Below are 15,947 nucleotides of genomic sequence, written 5' to 3'. Positions count from 1 at the left end.
AATTGGGTGAAAAAATGCATGGGCATCCTTTTTAACATTACTTTTAAAATACTGAATTTCTGTGTGACACATCTCAGCATGTCAAAAAGGGGCATGGATGGGATATGGCGATCTGGATCTCTCTTGCATGGTGTTCTTAGGATCCCATAAATAACAGTAACACAATCATGAGGCAGTGGCACTGTCTTAGTTCTGTTTTGTATTTGAATACAACCATTTGAGATGTCCTCTTGTATTGGCCTGCCTTGGAATGTTAATGCACAGGAAAGATGCCTAAACCATTCCTTTGAAATATTATGAGTTTTACAGACACTTCCAGACATAAGTTACCTCAACCTCTGTCCCCCAAAGATATTTTGTCTCTTTCATTTTTATTTGTTTTTTAAACTCCCTTTGTATAACAGCATACTTTTTAAAAAATCCATGGCACCATAATTTTAATTTCGGTTTTTCAAGGGCAGTTTGGAATTTTAGTAGCTATGCTTCATCCATTAGCTTTTGTAAAAACAAAAAAGAACCTCTCCGAGCACAGTTCCTTCTTTTCTGCTGTATTATCTTGTATGCCTGTTGGATATTTGTGTTCAAGAGCATAATCTGTTTCTTGGACCAGAACATTTTGTCTCAAGGGCTCACATGATAATATCTTTCAGTGTTTCTCTCCCCCTCTCTCTCTCTTTTATTGTGGCTTCAGAAACTCCTTCAAAATCCCCTGCCCCTGAAACAGTGCACTAGGTATTTAAGGCTGCCGCATTGTGTGCATTTATCTGGAAGTAGGTTCTATTGAATCCACTGGAACTTCTGAGAAGACATGCATAGGATTGCAGTGTACCTTTATTTTACTATGATAGCAGAATCCCACCATTGGTTGAAATGCAGATATCCCTGATAATATTGATATATCATTTGCATTCACAAGACACCTGCAAAACAGGTTAGCAAGGCATCGTGCAATTAACAATAAAACAGTAATTCAATATAAAGAGCTAAAAATGATGCCTGCCTAGCTATACATTTAACAAGCATGTTGAGTCACCTTTGCTAAGTTGGAAAGCCATGGGCCTACAGCTGGATGGGTGACCACATGTGGATGGCCTTAGGCCCCTTCCAACTCTACTCTTGTTCTGTTCTGTCCCATTCTGTTATGAAAACACAATAGTTAAACCAACGTAAAAAAGAAGAAAATGTGAAAGTCAAATGTGATTTTAAAAATATAGGAGAAAGTTAGCACAACAAAATTGGGTTCTTTAAATGAGAAGTTAAAGTAAACCAAGAAATAAAACAACAGTTCCATCACCATGTTAAAAGGATTAAAATTCTCCTAAAAATTAAAAAGCCCAGAGAACAACAGCAAAGCCTGGAGTAGTGGCTCAGAGTGTGGGACTGAGGCGATCTGGGTTCTGTTCCCCACTCAGCCATGGCTCACTGGGTGACTTCAGGCGAGTCAGTCCAACCTGTCTCATAGGGTTTCTGAAAGGAAGACGAGAATTACGCAGGCTGCTTGAGTTCCTTAGAAGGAAGAAAAGCTAATATGACCTTAGAGCATGGATAGTCACATAGGGGAGAAGACATTTGATCAGATACCTGGGCCTCAAGACATTTGTCAAAACCATTTCTTTGGGCTGTGCTTAGAAACCAACTGAGGCCCAAACCAGGTGAGGCAGGATGGGGGAGTAATATGCTCAGATAATTTAATTGTGGCAAAGCATTCAAGCCATGTGTTGAACCAGCTGTAGTTTCTGGGTTGCCTTCTAAGGCAGCCCCATGTACAGCACATTATAGGAGACCAAACAAGAGTTTACCATAGGAAGGATCATCACTGTCATGTTATTAGGGGAACATGTTCCCAGCTAAAACTGTGGGGAAGCTATACATGCATACAGTGTAATGCATAACCATGTTTTGGGACAGTGCAGCAGACAAGCAGTATTCCAGATGGATCTGAGATGAATTTTAAAAAATGTATCTGCACAAAAAACATTATGGCCCTGGGACTCTTTATCCTGATATTACTTTATTAAGAGCTGCCCTGTGGACGGTAAAACTGAAGTTTATATGTAATTCTATAAACTGATAGACAACTGCTCACCAAAATTGCTTTGTCTCTCACTAGTTTGATCTATAGTGAAACCTTTGGGATTGCACTTCTGCTGCTATTCAGCCATTCCTCCTCCAAAAACCAGTCTTTAAATATACATAAAGAAAATACTGTAACCTGGATACATTTACTGTTTTTTTTTTTTTTTTTTTAAGGATTTGGGGCATTCTTCTACCCTTAGACACCAGTTCTGCTTAGCTGTCATAGCCAAGCTATAGTTTGCCCTTTCGAAGTGTGCCATGGGCTGACATGTCCCCTCTTCCCTGCTTCCCTCCACATTTCAATTATCTGCTTTGTTTTCTTGTTCTTCTTAAACATTATTTGTGGTGAGCTGTGCGCTGGGCAACTGTCGCTAACCAGAGTTGGCCTCATAAAGAGAAACTCATGTCAAGCCACAGTTCTGTATTTTGGTTTGAGGAAAATAAGATTTTTCAGTAACTATACTATGCCTGATGTGGACCCATGGCAAATGGTGGTTACCCCAGGACAAGGAAATGAGCTATAAGTTGTCAATAACCATAGTTTTCCTGATTCAGATGTCACAATAATCCATGAACACTAAGAAGTGGTACTGGGTTTTCCAGTGTGGTGTCTGCGGACACCAGTGTACCATAGGCACTTTTCTTGGCACCTACTAGGTTTCCTGCCCCGCCTGATTTTCAATTTAATATTTTAATATAAAATATAACTGGGACCTGTAAAGGAAACCTCTAATGCCATCTTTCTTTAGATTCAAATAAATGCTTTTGTGTTTTGAAGCTCAGACCCCACTTCTCCATTGAACATCACTGGTTAGGTTATAATTCCTTTAGTCTTACCGCTTAAACTGCTTGGAAATACATGTTCTGTGCCTGGCCATGTCCCTTTGGCAGCCATTTTTATCAGTGAGCAGGTTCCTGCCATGGCAGACATTTTATGAGAGCATTTTATGACATTCACTCAACATTCCAGATGTGGCCATTGACCCCAAAATTGGAAACCCCTGTGGTAGGAAGTGACAGAAGGAATCAGTACACAGAAAAAGAACATCAAAAATCCACAGCATCTTCTTGACAAGACCCATGGTTTGGCTGTGACATCTGAATTGAATCACTATATGAGATGGGGTTAATGTCTCTCTTCCCCACAGAATTAGATCTGCACAGCTTTCTGCAAACATCACTGCAAACCTGAATATTCTTGGGAAGTTTCTTATAATAAAATGAAGAGCAGAAGGAACCTTTATCAGGCTTTAGATTAAAGAACATGGTTCATCTGATGGCATCACTAAGAAGCAGGGTGGCTTATCAACATTGGAGTAGTCAAGGTGGCTGGAAAATTCTTCAGGGTTTTGTTTGCTTTTTGGTAAATATAGTTCCTTTTCTAAGAATAGACTTACTGTTCAGTGGTAATTCTTTGAGAATTTTCCAACTACAATTGTCAAGCTTCTTTTGAGAGAAGACATGCCGGTGAACCTGGGATAAAATTGATCTACTTTTGTAGGATGGATACAACCTAGGAAGACAAATTATTTTGCTTAGCTTATTCTTCATGGCTTACATGCCAAGCAGCTAACTAAGGGGCTGACTAGAAGGTTTGCTAAGCCTGTGCAGTTCAGCAAGCTTACAAATTCTGCATACTGGATTTTAGGGTTGAGTGATCCAGGACGAGTGAAGTTATCTTAATTAACTCTCGAACGATTAATTCAGTTCTCAAGCCTTAATTGGCATTAATTTTGCCTGCAGCTGGGATCCAAAGGGCTGCCAGTCGCTGTGCTGTTCCAGAAGAAGATAAAAACTAGCCGAAGGTCAAGGGATGCTATTGGTGTCATTTCATGAGACATAAAGGGCAGCTGCTTGAAATGGAAATTACACACACACACAAAACCCTTCCAAACCCACCCACCATCAGTAGTACTTTGCATGCATGTGTGGGCCTCCCTCCCTACAATGACCAGTCTCAAAACACATACTAGGCAAGGAGAAACCCTTAAAAGTGCACATCTCCAAATAGGGATATACATAAATTTCCTTTCCTTTCAAGACCAGAACTTATGCCACATGAAGTGCTGAGCACAAACCTTTTTGCTCTCAGAGCCTGCACATTTCCAAGCTTCTGATACACATTTGCAAAATGCACATTTTAGGGAGGAAATATACTTTTAAAATGTGCATTAGGAAAAATGCACATTTTCATGCTTTAGCCAAAAGAGGAGTGTGTGCATTTGGGTGTATATTTTAAAAAGATGTATACTTTCCCTGTTTGAATAGGGCACTGGGAGGCAGAAGAGGAGCACAACTGGGAACCAGAATGAGGTAGGCCAAGGTTTGACATGAGGTGGAACTCACAGGATCTGTGTGGTGATGAGCAGCTCAGGCCTGGTGCAGTAGAGCCAACTGGAACTAGCTGCCACCAAGAGTAAAACAAATCCCCAAGTGCTCTTGGTCTTTGACTGGCCACTGGGCTCCCTTGCACTGGGCTTCTTCACAGCCCTTTTGTGTCCTTAGGGGAGCACAGCTTTGGTTACAGGTTTTGCTCAGCATGTTGCATGAAACCTGGTTGTTAAATCAGGTTTAGCACCAGTGAGTCTCCCCTGTTTACCCCCAAAGCACTCAGTCTGGGTTTTGATGAAAACAGGATAAAGATTATTAGTGATTCAGTCTAAAACTACAGAACAGAAGAAGGTTGATCAGTTTCAAAGTGCAAAGCAATAAGTGATTTAAAGTGGCAAATAAGTGGCAAATGACAAACAGAAAATGCAGGCTAGCTATTCACTGCCTTATATTAAACTGCCTCCCTGGTTCTTTGGAACCCAGGGGCCACCATAGTCCCCATGGTGCCTGTGGCAGGCCTTTCCTCTCTTTCTGGGTGACCTAAACTATAGCACCTGGTCCAAAGAAAAGACCTAGGTGCAATCTCTTCCGGTGCTTGCATCAAGCTCTCCTACTTCCTGGAAGAGTTGCCCTTACCAAGACAGAAAGAAATCTAACCCCCTTTCCTGGCTGGTTATAACTTCTTTAGTTCCTTCCCATTGCCTGTCTGGATGGAACTTCCAGCATAGTGGTCCCCAAACCTTTTCCGGCTGCCCTTCCCTCCTTTAAATCTTGCAGTAGGTCTATTGCTCTACTGCAAATTTAAAACAACCAATCACCGCCCCCTGAGGAGCAGTGCATTGGGAATGACTGTTCTGGGAGAATCTCTTGCCAGAGTCTAATGACTGTCTGGGAATCACTCCTTCCTGGCTTCAAGGTGGTTTTTTGAAAATTCCTCATTGGTTAGACACCTGGGCAGTTCTTGAAGTCAATGGCTTTGCTAGCTCCCTCATTAGGTTTGAGCATTCTCTTTATGTGTGTGTTAAGCAGAGGTTCTTGGCCTCCAGGTGACCTGAAGGTATTTGTATCGCAGTGTCAGCATCCAGGTGACACAACATTTAGCAGAGACCTGACACTGTTTCAGAAATGGATGTTTGCTTTTCTGAGGCCCCATTAAGATGGAGTTAGCATGGTTTGGCAGAGTGGACCACTCTCGGCCACCAATAAGCAGGACAAGCTCAGGGTTTGCTGATTTTCCTGTTCCTTCCTACAACCCAGGAGGACTCCTTTCATTTAGACTTGATACAGATGCAGGAATGCACAACCTGATCCAGTGTTTTAACCCCATGGTTCCCAACCTTATCAGCCTAAATCAGTACACATGATCTGACCATCTCATGACCCAAATATTTTGCATTTTCCCACAGAGGTTTCTATGTAACAGAAGCCACCAACTTGTAGCCCTCCAGATTTTGTTGGACAATAAATCCTATTACCCCTCTCCAGCATTAGGAACCACTGGTCACATTCTGGAATTGCACATCTTTTGCTGGCAGTTTTAGGGGATTATTATATGAGTTTCCCTATTAGTGTGGATGCCCAGTATTCCATATCTGGTAATTTAGGTAGCAGGGGTGGGCAACTTGTAGCCTGCCAATTATTTTGACGTACAACCCTCACCAGACCTAATCAATGTAGCCGATGGCAAAACATGATGGAAATTGTAGGATTTAGGTTAAGCACAGGATCAGCTGGACCTTTCCTTTAGATGTAACAAGTCTAAATGAAGCATATACTAAGGACATGTAGGTGTTTTATATGGTTGAACAGAGGAAAGATACACAGTTTACTGTAACCAGTAGGTTTCCTTGTGCGGAGTTCTATTGTTTACAAACATGCAGGCTGAACAGGTAGAAAACCTCACAGCCAGTAATGTAGTGCAGTCTTATGCATGGATATGCAGAAACAAATCGTGTTGTAATCAGTGAGGTTCACTCCAGGAAAGGGTCTAAGATTGTAGGCTGAGGGTGCAATTCTATGCATGTTTAGACAGAAGAAGTCCTGCAATTCCTAACATTCCCCAGCAAGCATGCTGGAAGTTGCGGGACACTTTTTCTAATGTGCTTTTATACTTGAAGATGCACCCATTCCCAAAAGTAGCGTATCTCTCTAGCTCTCATTAGCAGGTGCAACAATAGCTTGTTAGCTGTTCTGCGGAAGCTCATTATCTCTTTCTCTGGTCCAATTCAAAGGTGGAGAAGATTTCAGCCTAATCTCTAATTGTGTGTATCTGTGTGTGGGTGCAACACAATTCCTTTAGCTTGCAGTAGGCATCAGCTATCAAAGGCCTGAAGCAAGCTCTAGAGAACAGGTCATTTTGCAAAGCCAGAGAAAATACTGCATTGGGAATTTTGCTATTGACAAACCTAAAGACCATTGAGCCACCAGGGTTTTCTGTAATATTGGTTTTATCATAATTTATTGCTACTACTTTGACAAAATGATGTGCGCCAGCTAGAAGTAGTGAAGTTAGCTGATTGATGGGGCAGCCATCTGAGGGAATGATTCTTCTACTGAGCTTTGCATTCCATTCCAAAATCTCCCCGCAGCTTCTTTCAGCCTTCATTAGCACCGTTGCCTGAGTTTTGTTTTCTGTGGAATTCTTGGGGATTTTTCTCTCCCTCTCCCCAACCAAGCCAGTGTTCACTGAATACTGTGCATTGCTGGTTTTCCCCCTCACCTCTTGATAATGAAATAATAATAATAATACACAAGAAAGAGAAATGAAGTTCTGGTTCACCCAGCTGCGGAGCGTTTGCATTTTCTTTCTCCAGGCTTGAATCCATTTCTGTTTTCACAGGTGAAAATTCTCAAGATTGGTGTGAGGATAAATCCCCCCCCTTTTTTTTCCTTACTCCATGCAGAAAAAAGTTGGTACAATGTATGAGTAGGATAAAGAGCAGTGTAAAAATTGACTCTTCCTATTCCTGAAACTAGAACTAAGAAAAACAGTAACAGAAATGCATGCCTGGGCCGTTCTTCCCATGAGGACAAGTCCCTTGCTTCAGATGGTGAAGGGGTAGCAAATCTTTCTCTCTATCTCCTGAGGGCTGTATTAGTTGTCTGTTGAGAGCCACGCTGGAGCATGAACATGCATGCACAACTCATGCCCCCATCTCTCACGCACACACACACACACACACACACACAATGGCCCACATCTCTGGAGTAGCAGCTTGCTCTGTCTCTCCTTCTTGAGGACCCTTCGTAGTGAGGTGTGGGTCCATTTTCACTCCAGGGAGTGATGGCCTGTCTGAGCAAAGTATTGGCCAGCACTCTGGAGAACCACACCAACTATTTTCCTGCTGTATTTCTTCATATTCCTGCTTCAGGAACATAGTCATTCTTCATGACCACCACCCTGCTCCCTCTTCTCACATGGACAAAGCATGGCTCAGAGCAACGCATAGAGGGGAGCAGCAGAGGGGGAAGCAGAGGGGGTGATGAGAAAGAAGGGTTGGAATGTGGCACCAGCTGATCTTTCCCCCTCCTTCCAAGCAGACAGAAGGTTTCCTAACAAAAGTCTTTATTAGGTTAAGGTCGACTAGCCAGGCTGGGTTTGCAATACAAAAGAAGAGTATTTCAAAAGTCAATAACCTCAGACACATAAAAATTACTGTCTATAGGGAAATTCAGCTTAATGATATAAATTCCAAATGGGATAGCTCTCATCCCTTCCAAATCAAAAGCTCTATTTTCAAGATGGATCATGCTTCTTGTGGGCCAATCACCAGGGACATCTGATATTTCTCAGTTGATCCACCCTCTTAAATTGATGCCATATAATCGGATTGATGATGTTAACTCGGTCCCCCATCTCCAGTTGTGCCCCAGAACTAAGAACTGCTTGGTGGTTCTCAGGGCCCGCCTGGCTAATCTCTGGCTCCAATGGCTTTGGCATTTTGGCTGCAAATTCCAGCCCTGCCTCTTCTTCCACTCCTGAATCAGATTCTGATACAGCCTTTGTGTTACGGGAGGAGTGGCCCAGTCCCTGCAGAGTGATAGAGGAGGGGGCAAATGTCCTAGCCCTACTCAAACTGCTTGCTCTACGCCATGTCCCACTATGGCTGCCTCATAGTAGAGACAGTGGGATTTATGGCAGAACAGACCACCCATTTTCAAGTAAGCTTTCTGCCCACTGAAACAAAGTTTTCAAGAGCAGTACTTGACTCTTTTACCCATAAGTATGACTGACCACCATTTACTTACCCGGGAGATAACTACAGAAGAGGAAGAAATCTTTGTGGATTAAACACCATCAGCTCACCAACAAAAAGCCTGCTTCTTGCAGTGCTTCAGAGAGTACCTGAAGACCATCACACAGAGTGCTGTGCCATCAAACTCTCCCTGGGCAGGGAATGCCATATCCTTTGGAGCACACCCTTTCTCATGTACCCACCAGCTTCATTTCTGAAGGCAGAGGAGTGTGCAGAATGCCTTCCCTTTGAGCAGATGTGCAGTTTTATGTGTCACTTAGCAATAAAAAGTATGTTTTTGCCTTTTTTTTATACCAAGGATTCACGATGCCGCCTGCGCTGTCAGGAATAATGTAATGTATACTGTAGTATAAATTAATGTACAATATATCAGAGAAAAGTTATGAAAGTGACAAAACTGAAGGAGAGAGGATAAAAGATGAATTGTCAGCATTATTAAATATACTGTAATTTAACTAACACTCTAGAGACTTTGATGTAAACATTTCATTATATATTGTAAGTAGCACTTCAACTGCATATTCCACTCTTTCTAAACGACTTTTTCAAGAGAATTTAGTGGGACATGAAATTTTTGTTTCCCAATATGTGCTTTTTACAGAATATGACCTGAAAAAACATCATGTTTTGCATTTGGGATGCATGAGCATTACTTGGTTCACCCCTAAAGGGGTCAAGGCTGTGCATGCCTTCCAAGCAAATATACAAAGACTCGGGAACATTATGGCCATTTTAAGTGTCATACCCTCGAAAGGGTTCAAGAAGTGTCCCCTCACTCACCCCCAGCAATACATTGGTGGTCCCATGCTGAAGCCACTAGAGTTGTCAAGAAGTCTCCAAAGTCTACCAATAGAGCATTTTACGGAAATCTAATATGAATATCACAAAGGCTAGAGAAGGTCCATGGGCTTCAGTGACCCAATACCTTTTGTTGTACCCACTAAGGTGCCCTACCTCTCCTACTAAAACGCACACACACACAATTATTACTAGGTGGGATTGCTGTGAAATGGATTTCTGTTGGTGCTAAATATTGTGAATTTAAAGGAGTTGTTTGGTGTTTTGGAGTTCAGGCCCCATTTCTGCCTTGTTTGTCAATTTTTTGGGCAGATTACTTGCCTTTTGCCATGCCTCCTATGGCAGTCATTTTGTGGCAGTGCCCAAGAGAGTTTATCAATTTGCTAAATGTGTCCATGCCCCAAAAGGATTGCCAGACCCTGCACTAAAGAAGAAATAATCATTTCTGGTTAGATTTGTCCTATCCAGGAATAGATACAGCTGCTACGCTAACCTAAAAAGCACTTTGGGATGTCACTTCCAGGTCACCAAGAAGTACCAGATCTCAGAGCATTCCGATCTGTCCATACTTGCCCATCTGTGGTCCAGTTGTTGCAGAACCATGGAGAGCTCCAAGTAGCCAGTAGCTCTGATCAGGGATAGAGGCCTTAGGAGAATTTATCAATAATCTACCCTATCCAATCTCTGCCTGTCAGGATTAGTCCATGTACCACTGTGGGCCCAACTATTAGGAGGCCAGGATCAGATTTGAATCAGACAAGGATGATGTAGATTTCAGTAGAATCATGGAAAACTCAAGGCCAGAGAACTTGATGTTATCTGACTACTCATCTGATTATAAACCAAAGAAGAGTGAAGCTCCTGCTCACCCATAGCTACAAGAGAAGACTTCTAGGCAAGTCTCTGACTTACGGTCTTGGAATGTGGGAGCTGGACAGGGGAAAAAAATCTAAAGGGGAGCATGTTCAGGGGTGTCTCCCAGGCGGAGATGTCTACTCAAGAGGCAAGTACAGCTATGCCCTCTTCAGTGTTCCAGTCACCTGAGGATTAGAATCCCCTGTCAAGGTAGGTGATTGGAAGATGCCTCCCTGCAGTATTTAGGTCAATGCAACATCCATACGTTGAAACCATCATCTTTCATGTTCAGAATGTTTTCTCAGCAGAATTCAGTATAACTTTATGAACTCCTGTTAGCCATAACTTTGTCATGCAAGATCCTGCTGGGCAATTGGTTGCTAGAATTATGACTGTGGATTACTTCTAGCCTTGAGACTGTTATTTCACCTAAGCAGTGCAATGATAGCTTTCATAATGCAAATTCTGGAAGTTCTGCTATGAACCTCTGGAAAGCTGATTCTGTACTTAAGCTACTACTCTAACGACTGACATTGTATGCTCAAATTGGTGTGGGTATGACAGAAGGTGCCTAGAAGTTGGGTTTAACACTGTCCCCTTGTACATACACACACAAATCCTAATGGACTAATAGTAGTCTGGAAACAGATGCTTCTCCATGTGGCATCCACCTCCCTGGCACTACGACTGAAGAATCAGCATGGTGGTGAAGGGGCTCAGGGAAAAGTGCCTCATTCTCATTCTAGTCCAATTCTTTCTTCCTTTTGGAATACAACACTAAACGGGGAGTGCCTGCAAGGGGGGTGCAGGGAGGTTGCTTTCTTAATTGTTTTTTTAAAAGTAAATGCTATAGGATAACGATCAAAATTATAATTAAAAATAAAACCCTAAAACAAAAATGTTGCAAATATTAAAGAACCAGTCTAAGAATCATAGCACCATATTAGAAATTGAATGAAGAGATTCATGAAGAAGAAGGTTATCAATGGCTATTGGTCATGATAGTTGTTTGCTTCACATAGTATGTAGCTAGATTATGGAACTCACTACTACAGGATGTAGTGATGGCTGCCAATCTGGATGGCTTTGAAAGGAAATTAGTAGACCAATTCGTGAAGGTGTAAGGCTATTGATGGCTACTAGGCCAACTGGTTACATGCTACCTCCACTGTCAGAGACAGTTGCCTGTGTACACCTGTTGTAGGGGAACATGGGTGGGGTGTGCTCTTGCGCTCATATCTTATTTATGGGCTTATGGTGGGCAGTTGGTGGGGCTTGCTAATAGATATGACACCACAAACCATTAGAGTACCTTTAGCAGGTGCTCTCCAAAATCTGCTGTTTTAGGATTCTCCTATCTCCTTTTAGCAAGCCTTGAAGTCAGGTGTTGGGTCCTACCATTAGAGCCATTTTATATGCTGAGGGAAAACATATGACAGACATCCTGGGACTTTATCCCTGTACATGATAATGTAGAAATGGCTTTGTAGTTTTGAATACTCTACATGTCGAAAACTCCCTGTAGCTAGAAAGCTAGTATGGTGGGAAGAATGCTTCTTAACTGTATTTGTGCACTGGTGTGCACAGAAGAATCCACCTTGCCCAGAAACACTTAGTTTTCCAAGGACTTTTTCAGATTCTTATTCCTATTCCTTATTCCTGAATTACAGAGCAAGGGTTCCCTGTCTTAATTGGTTATTGATCTTGTCAACAGTATGTTTTGCATTCAGATCATGGGCTCTTTCTCAGAAAACTGATGCAATTTAAAGACATCAGTAAATTGCTCTTGGATTACCTAACAGCCAAGGACCAATCTGCCCAAACAACCAAACAGTATATTTAAAACATTGGTTAACTAACATACTTTTGAATGTTGATCATTTTTTTTCTACAGAAAAAGCAGGCATGGGATTAAAACTGTGAGAGGGAATCAACCCTTTCCCCTCTGTGTTACTTTCCTGGAAATAAAATCATCCATGAAAGTGCCATTTATTGCCAATAGCACTTGGGACAAAATTGTAGGAAAATAGCTTGGGAAAATGGTCACACACACACTCACTGACACAGTGACAGTCTTGAGTTAGATGCTACACATGAGTGCACGCACACGCACACAGACTCCTGCAGCTGCTTTTTTCTGATGACAAAGATGTAGTCAGTTCTAATTTAAAACATTTTAAACTTAACATTTATTTGAGGATCCATGTCTGCAAAGCAGTATAAATGAATGGGTGGAATTTCTCTTCGTTAGCACAAAGCAGACTGTTTAACATTTGAGTGAGCAGTGCCAGCTATTGTGGTCTATTCCCCATTGTGAAGCTGACAGGGATGCAGAAGGGAATCTGTCATAATTTGTATAAAAAGTTTGTTCAAAAATGAAAACAGTATTTTAATCCAATGGATTTTAGCAATATGACCAGGTAGCACCTAACTTTCAGCTGTATGTAAGAAAAGCTGGATCAGATATGTAGGTGAATGAAGAGGAAATACAAAGGAGTTACAGTGCCAGATAATTCTTTCCTATTATCTGTGTTATTTAAAATAACATACAAAGGTGCTTGCTTGAACTTTTGTTAGTTATCCCATTTTCTCCATCAATTTCAACTAACCAAACATTGAGAACCAGAGTGGAAAAGTGATGGCAGGGAAACTCATGCTAGTTTTGTTCCCAGACCTCTCTGGACTTGAAACAACATGGGAGTCCCAAGTTCTGATCTCCCAGCTTTTTCACTTTAAGTAGCCACCTGAGCAGGGAGCTCTGGAATTGATCCGTGTAGCAGCGCTGTGGGAGATTCTAGTTAGTCCTTTCCTTCATGCTGCCTTCCTGATCAAAATCGTCTCCCCACCCATGCTGCTATTAGCCTCCCAGCAGCAAAGAATACAATTACCTGAATCATGCCTGTATCTTTTATTTCTCCAGACACACAAAAGTACATGAACACCAGAAAGCTAATAGTAGCTTAAGGAGAGCTTTGGGGAATCAATCGAGTGAGGACAGGATTAGAAAGGCATTAAAAGCAGCAGTGATATACCAGTAAATTTTGACACGGAGTCACTTATTATGACTATCTGCATAGCCGCACCCCCAAGTAGCTGGCTAGATCAATATCAACAAACCATTCCTAGTAGTTTTCATCTCCTTCAGGTCTTGTATAAAGCCACTGCATTGTTTGCTCAAGCCAAGCCATCCCAAAAAAGCTTTGCATCACAGAACATATATTTTGCAGGGGGAATCCCTTTTTCACGGGTCTGTGGCAAAGCTCAGGGATGATTGGGGTCATATGAGGGTGGTGACAGATGAAGCCAGCATTCCTGTGAGGTAGTAAGAAGTACCAGGACTGGGTTCCCATGAGACCTGACTCTGCTACACCACTGACAACAGTGACATCACAGCAGAAGAGACACGCACAACCAGACATGTTGTCATTGCTCCATTCAAAAGCAGAGCTGCTTCAAATATTAGGAAATCAGATTCCAGATCTTCTGCATTGTATGAACATAGGAAATTGCCTCATACTCTTGGTCCCTCCAGCCTAGTATTGCTGACATGGACAGGCAGCAGTGGCTCTCCCGGCTTTCAGGCAAGAGTTTTCCAGCCCCACCTAGAGATGCCAAGGATCAAACCAGGGACCTTCTCTGTGCAAGGCTGGTGCTCTGTCACCAAGCTACAGCCCTTCCCATTCATGTGGCTGCTTCTGGAAAAAGAGGAGTCAGCAAAGCTGGGTGCCCCTTTAGTCAAGGCCCTCCCAACCACAAGCCACACTTCAGGTAATTGAATGAAAGAATGATTGCCTCCTTGAGTTTGTCTTTGTTTTTTAGGCCACTTGTCACTTCTTGGGCATTAATGTCTGTGCACCAGCATGGGGTGTTTACAACCTTGTACGCTCGACTTCATCGAGGCACTTCAAAGCATGCCTCCATTCACTAAGAAGAAAAATGTTAGCTATAATTCCTGGAGAGGAGGGAAGAAATACTGCTTCATAATCATGTCACTACAGGACCCAGGATAATACCTAATATATTAATACAAACCTTTCCTAAGCGCAAAGCTCCAGAGGCTTTGGATTTCTCGTTAGGTATTTCAAAGTTATTATATTTTGTGAGCAACTGGACAAGTTGGCAACAGAGAGAGAGAAAGAGGTTGGAACTCTGCAGCAACCTAATGAAAACCTAATAAAAAGCTAACACTGCTCATTCAGCCAAGGTCACCAAGGGAGTATAACATGATCTGTGTCATTTCTCACCCCTTCCCACTCACAGCACCGGCACTACCAAAAGTTCCAAAAAGGCCAGATGTCAGAAATATGGTTCTCTTTGTTTTGAAATCCAGGCTTGATCTGAACAGCATTTTCCAACTTTCTAAATATAGAACATAATTAACAAAGATGAATCAGGGTTTTAAAGGAGACTAAGAACTGTAAAGAATCCTGTGACTTGGGCGGTACATATGGGACTGAGTATTAGAAATGATGCATCATAGTAGAAGTCTGGAGATGTCTCCATGAGAATTCTCTAGGCCTTTGCACAGACAGTTCAAGGCCAGAAACAGTGGTGGAGGAGTCTTCAGGCCCATAAAAATTAGTGGTGGTTAATCCATGAGTTTTGACCAAATCATGCACTTGGTGTTAAAGGCATCATTTGCTGTCAGCATGCAGTAGTTTTGTTTGAACAAAGAATCATAGAATAATAGAGTTTGAAGGGCCAACAAGGCCGTTGGGTGCAACCCACTGCTCAGTGCAGGAAGCTAAAGCATCCTAACAGTTGGCTGTCTAACTGTACTGTATCTTCCATGCCTCCAGTGTGGAACAGCTCACAAGCTCCCTAGGTCATTGGTTCCATTGTCATAGTGCTCTAACAATTTATTTTTCCTGATGTTCCAGGAAAGTTTTTCCTGATATTCAGCCAGAACCTGGCTTCTTGTAAGTTGAACCTATTATTCCATCTCTGGGATAATTGAGAAAAGATCCTGACCCTCCTCTGTGTAACAAAAGTGCTGTCGTATCTCTCCTCAGTCTTCTGAAGGCTAAACATGCTAAATTCTTTCAAGTCTTTCCTCATAGGGCTTTGTTTCCTGTCCCTGGATCATCTTTGTTGCCCTCCTTGAACCTTTTCCAGTTTGTTTGCATCTTAAACTATGATGTTATTTATGATACAGCTTCAAGTTCCCATCCTCTCTTGCCTTGACACTACAACCCTATACTTATCTATTCAGAAGTAAGTTCCATAGAGTTTAATGGGTATAATGAGCATAGGACTGCAGCCTTAATTGTTTTACTGTTTGCTTATGAATGAGCATCCACTAAATTATGTGACACAAGAGATGGCTTTGCTGCTACAGCATCCAGGCTGACTTATGCTGTAGCATCCGCATTGACTGAAAGATTATACCCCACTGCAGGGCAAAGGACTGGGAGAACAGCACAAGCTCAGTATGGATAATGACTGGCTTGGAGTGATTGGATACAAGTAGCTTCTTCAGTTATAGAGTTGGAAGGAATCTTGGAGGTTATCTAGTCCAGCTTATGCTCCCTGTAGGATCTGCTATATCTGTGACAGATGGTGGTCTAAACTCCACTTAAACACTACAGTGAAGAAGAACCTACCATCTTGCAAGACAGACACCCCCTCATG

General features: G+C 42.2%; 1 protein-coding gene across 20 annotated transcripts in view; it reads left to right on the top strand.

Moving 5' to 3' along the window:
• KIAA1217 (KIAA1217 ortholog) overlaps window positions 1–15,947 on the top strand; it is a 431,120-nt gene that overhangs the window by 302,635 nt on the left and 112,538 nt on the right. For 14 of the 20 annotated variants that reach the window (XR_006414224.1, XM_044425213.1, XM_044425216.1 and 11 more), the window contains one exon: window positions 4,345–4,389. The exons of the other annotated variants lie outside the window; for them this stretch is intronic. Coding sequence is in view for 13 of the 14 variants with exons in the window: in XM_044425213.1 (XP_044281148.1) it covers window positions 4,345–4,389 (45 nt within the window). In the remaining variant the exon portion in view is untranslated. The remainder of the gene's footprint in view (window positions 1–4,344; window positions 4,390–15,947) is intronic. 20 annotated transcript variants of the gene reach the window in all.

This window comes from Varanus komodoensis, unplaced genomic scaffold, assembly GCF_004798865.1.
Source record: "Varanus komodoensis strain SLA01 unplaced genomic scaffold, ASM479886v1 scaffold15, whole genome shotgun sequence".
NCBI lineage: Eukaryota > Metazoa > Chordata > Lepidosauria > Squamata > Varanidae > Varanus > Varanus komodoensis.
The sequence above is the reverse complement of the archived record's forward strand: the minus strand, read 5'-3'. Positions and strand labels throughout refer to the sequence as shown.